The 5,168-nt window shown below is 39.0% G+C and overlaps 1 protein-coding gene across 1 annotated transcript in view; it reads right to left on the reverse strand.

The window, feature by feature from the left end:
• Window positions 1-1,246: 1,246 nt before the first annotated feature.
• The window catches only part of LOC119597582 (potassium voltage-gated channel protein eag-like), a gene marked incomplete at its 5' end in the record, with an annotated part of 173,089 nt that continues 169,167 nt past the window's right edge, over window positions 1,247-5,168 (reverse strand). The window contains 2 exon segments of the mRNA XM_037947159.1: window positions 1,247-1,398; window positions 3,967-4,413. Of these exon segments, the coding sequence (XP_037803087.1) occupies window positions 3,970-4,413 (444 nt within the window).

The following is a 5,168-nucleotide window of genomic DNA, read 5'->3' on the forward strand; positions in this document are numbered from 1 at the left end:
CATAAGAGATTTTTACGGGAAAACAGCCCTTAAAACCTTGGGTCACTCCTTGTTTCTAGTATTTAAAAAAATAGGTACTGCAGCTTGGGATACAGTAGTTACTTATAAAAATACAAGAAGCTCAAGGGGGGATGGTTCTTTATAAAAATGAGTTTGAAAAAATAAGGATTTACTCTGAGAATATGTGGATAACATTGAAATACAGTGGGGTCACCTTTATAGTTTTCCCCGAAAACTGGGACAGACTTTAAGACTACTAATATTTTCCGAAGGAAAGTAGTCATATAATAGTCAAATGCAACAGTCTATGTAATATACGTATTCAGATTTTGAAATAAAATTATTTTGATAATGAAAGTGCTTTGTTTTCTAAAATGTTATAACCTAGAAAAAAGCTATTAACATAAAGTAGAGGTATTTCAAAAAAAATTACCAGCAGACTTGTGTCATCTGATCGCTATCCACAAAGGCTCCTTGGGGATTTGGGAGCCTTCGAATGTAACGAACAAAAGAAATGTTAGACACGTAGACAGTTTTTAATAGGTTACGCGGCTGAGGAAACGAAAGTGTATGGAATCATGTCGTCGCTGAAAAACATCACAGGATATCAAGGGAAGCAAGGAGGGGTTCGGCTAAACCGTAGCCTTCGATCACAAGCTTCTAAACAAATTTTGAAATGCCAGCTCTAGTTGCCATGAAGACTGGAATGCTCTACGAGGATCCCCAAAGGGGGCCAAGTGCAAGAGAGAGTAAAAGCTTGTATGAGATGGAAAAGCACACTGACCCCACTTATGTGTGTGCGTTCATATGTATGTACACACACACACATACACACACACACACACGCACACACACACACACACACCACACACACCACACACACACCAAAATATATAATATAATATTTTATAATATATATATATATATATATATATATATATATATATATATATATATATATACATACAATATGTATGTATATGTATTATATATATATATATATATATATATAATATATATATATATATATAGGTATATAATACATACATATATATACATGTGTGTGTGTGTGTGTGTGTGTGTGTGTGTGTGTGTGTGTGTGTGTGTGTGTGTGTGTGTGTTGTGTGTGTGTGTGTCTGTGTGTGTATGCATATAGAATATATGTATATGTATGTATGTATGTATGTATGTATGTCCGTATATATGTATATATGTATCTATTTATTATATGTGAAGAGAGAGAGAGAGAGAGAGAGAGAGAGGGAATAAAAGAAATGATAGGTCATATTTGTATTTACATTAGCAATATTGAAGATTTATTATTTCATCCATATGCAGGGATGCCTCAGTATAGCTTTAACTTCATTTCTCTTTTAGGGCAAGGACTGAAGTTGGGACCTGGAATGGAGGAATGGAGGATTAGCACCGTCTGTCTGGTACATAACGTGGAAACTTTTCGTAGATTTTGTACCAAGAAGTTTGGTACACAATACGTGAAACTGAAATACTTAAGCTTCTTTGCGTGTGTATAGTAGGAGTTCATGCAAATTACGTTTGTACATCATATGAATTATAGCAACAACCCCCCTTCCCCCAAAAAAGTATCGTTTGTAAATAATGGTTATGATAAATGCTTGTTGATTTACTATGGAAAAGGCAGTAAATGAACATAAATGAACAAATGATTTTTGATTCATTAGGTATGTCAACAGTGGTCAGGCTAGTTACCAGGAAGCTTAGAGAAGATGCAGAATCATTCAACTGTCAAGTGGATGAAATTTGAGGATTGTTGGAGCAAAAATACCGCGTTAATGAAGCCATTGTTAAAGGTTCGTAATGTAACCTCTAATATATTGGATAAACGGGCTTCTAAAGAAAGTCTGATAGAGAAAATGGGTTTTGAAATCAAATGACAAAGTTTACTGGGAATATCATAATAGTCTGAATGTGAGGACTTTTGAAGTCCTCGATGGCCGAAAAGTTTGATAATACCATATAGTATATTAAGCTGCAAGTTACCAGAATGAGTGCCCCCCCCCAAAAAAAAAAGAGAAAAAAAGGTATGTATAGTATGTGTAGTGGTGAGTCAAAAACTATCTGAAACAAAATGCATATCAATGATTAATATATCTGAAGTTGGGAATCGGAGCACGGCATGGATTTTTTTCCCCACGAAAATGAATGATCAAAAAGATGGCTGCTTTGCATCTTTGTGGACTTTCCCGAACAAATTTTCTCTTGTGACAAAAAAATCAATGATCATTACGAGGAATGAGAAAGGCAAACGCATGCAGTTTTGGCAACAAATAAAGCAAATATTTTAGAAGGGTGGAACATTTTCTGATGGGTATGGCTTCTGACGAAGATGAACCTTTTAAAACAACAATTCCATCTTCTCCCATTCTGTCCTATCCGTGATTATCCCAAATTTTAAATGTACTATCTCTCAAACAACCCGAGAAGCCATTTGCCACATTTTGTTTAATTTTCTTAAGAAAGATTATATCTAAGTTACAGTCATGCAGTGGGCAAGTAATACTTAAGAATAACAACTCCATATGTGCAATTTGGCTTTTTATGATTCTATGCGCCCATTTTTATAATCAGCAGTCCATCGATGTACTCAGTGGCAGTCACTATGAGGGAATGACATAATCGGCTCAACTGATGCCGAAAAGTAAAGGATACCAGATGGCAATTGTAAGAGCAATGCTGTTGGCTGTATCCAATAAGAATCTTCATAGTGAGTTCGCAAAAGTCACCCGACACCTGTGTTGTTTTCAGAATAAAACACCATACTTTTTGTTGGCAATGGGGCATAAAGGTAATGTTTTTTCACAAAAATCTAGAGTGCAATTTGCCAAGGAAAGCGAGGTTATTGGTATTCAGGGTAGGTAGTGCCCTCTGGAGGCAGGTTGGGACGGTCCTTGGTTAGGGATCCAGGATTCATTGGGGCATTGTAGGTAAGGTTGTCACGGTGGGTCTAATGAAGGGATATGACAGTAAAGGTGGAAGTCCTCCCCGCTGGTATTGTTTGTGTCCGGGGTTTAAAGTATCTAAAAAAGCTGTTACACAGATCATTTGGGAACGTAAAAATCAGCACATAAAATATAAATATCCAACTCCACTGTGCACAAACAAAGGGTTGAAATAATATGATCTATTTCGTAATAAAACTCAAAAACATGTTCGTGAAACACCTGAAATACATCCTCTGTGTTCACTTCAAACACTGTTTTTTTTATGTACAAAACAAACAGGACGGTACGTGTTTTGTAAATGCTGACACTGTTTCCATATCTTCGTGCTCGATCCTCCTGGAGAGGATCATTTGAGTATTGCTAAGATTGCTACCTGCAGAGCATCCTCAATTGCAGTCACTGTCTTTGCATGAGGATTACAGGATCACAATGAGGGTGAGTGTTGCACTGTGACAAGGGGGGAGAGGGCGCGCGGGGTCCCACGCCCCCTCCCGAACACAACAAACTCCCTGCCATTTTATCTGAATTACCACTTGTTTCTTAAGGAGTCACAACCGCGAAGAGAGCCAACGCAATAAACTAGAAATAGCCAAAACGCCGCCCAAACGGGAACACGAGGCTGCAGTAGTGGTATTTACTTATATTATTAATGTCATATTTCCCAAAAAGCTTAAAATTTTGTTAAAAAGCATTTACCAATAGTCAATCTATAGGCTGAAAGTTGGCGTAAATGTTAATCCGACTGATTACCAATTTACGCTCCTGCAACGACCCTGCCCTGTGTTGTGTGCTGAGCTAAATACGTGTTAAAACTATTCACATTAATCATAATAGACAACGAATCTGAACTGTCCTGAGCGTTCAGTCTTCACTCATTAGTAATTATCTGGAGAATTTTATGCAATATTGGAGCTTTCATTCGTATCTGTGTATATCTCAAGTTTGTGAAACATAGGGAAGAGCCTGGTAGGGAGATTGTACTAACAGCTCAGAGGTACTCCCTGGAACGTGAGCGCGGCGGCACCGGAGCCTCGGCCCTCGGCGAAGACGATGCTTGCTCTTGAATCTCCTCTTCAAGCATCCCGCGCACCATTGAATCGGTTGGGGAGTTGGAATCGGTGGGTGATGTGCGGGGCGTTCCGGCACTCTTTGCGCGGTTCTTGTCTCGCCGTTTAGGCTTTTTTGGTTCTTCACTGGCAGTAACTTTGGGTAAAAATGGCTTAGACTCATCAGGGTCTGGGGTGGGGTCCACCGCAGCGGCCGTGGGTCTGTCTCGCCGCGTTACCCTAAGTGGCTCGTCGGAAGGTCTCACGCTCACAGGCTGGGACGTTGAGCGCTGCACATGGTTCATGCGGGTCATGACGTCACTCATGTTGTCTTCTAAACGAGTTAATTTCTGATTCATCCTCTGAATTTCAATCTTTAGATCGACCTGCAAATAGAGAAAAATGTAGAGAAAAGGGTACACACAGGGATACAAATCTTTCTCGTGCTCTTTACTTGGATGCATACCTATATATGCACACACACACACACACACACACACACACACACACACACACACACACACACACACACACACACACACACACACACACACATTTGATTTCTCAAGATCCTCTGATTAAATGTCAAAATGGCCGTCAACTGAGAGCCTCTGAAATATCTCCATCTTTACAGAACTCTGTTAAAGTAGTCATGTTAATCGACCTCTCTTATTCAGCACATTATCCTTTGTCACCAGATAGAAACAAATTCTAGCACCTTTTACAGTAAAGTACGGCGTTTCCTAACCAGGTTTCTTATGTCCCTTAAGAGAGAGTGATAAGGAGGCTATGATTGTTAAATGTGCAAATGCATTTTCAGGTATTTCGAATCAAATTTCACCATGCATGTCAGTTTTTGTTGTTGTTGTTTAAAAAAAATGGGAAAAAATGCATTTAGTACAGTTAAAACAGTAACTCGCTCGAATAGACGCATGTAGTTATTTACTAAGCCTATCAAATAATGTTTAAAGATATCACCCACACACCACCAACACACACACTACACACACACACATACACACACCCACACACCACACACACACACACACACCACACACACACAACACACAAAACACCACACACCATACACCCACACACCAAAACCACACCACACACACACACACAAAAAACACCACCAACA

The sequence above is a fragment of the Penaeus monodon genome, chromosome 39 (assembly GCF_015228065.2).
Source record: "Penaeus monodon isolate SGIC_2016 chromosome 39, NSTDA_Pmon_1, whole genome shotgun sequence".
NCBI lineage: Eukaryota > Metazoa > Arthropoda > Malacostraca > Decapoda > Penaeidae > Penaeus > Penaeus monodon.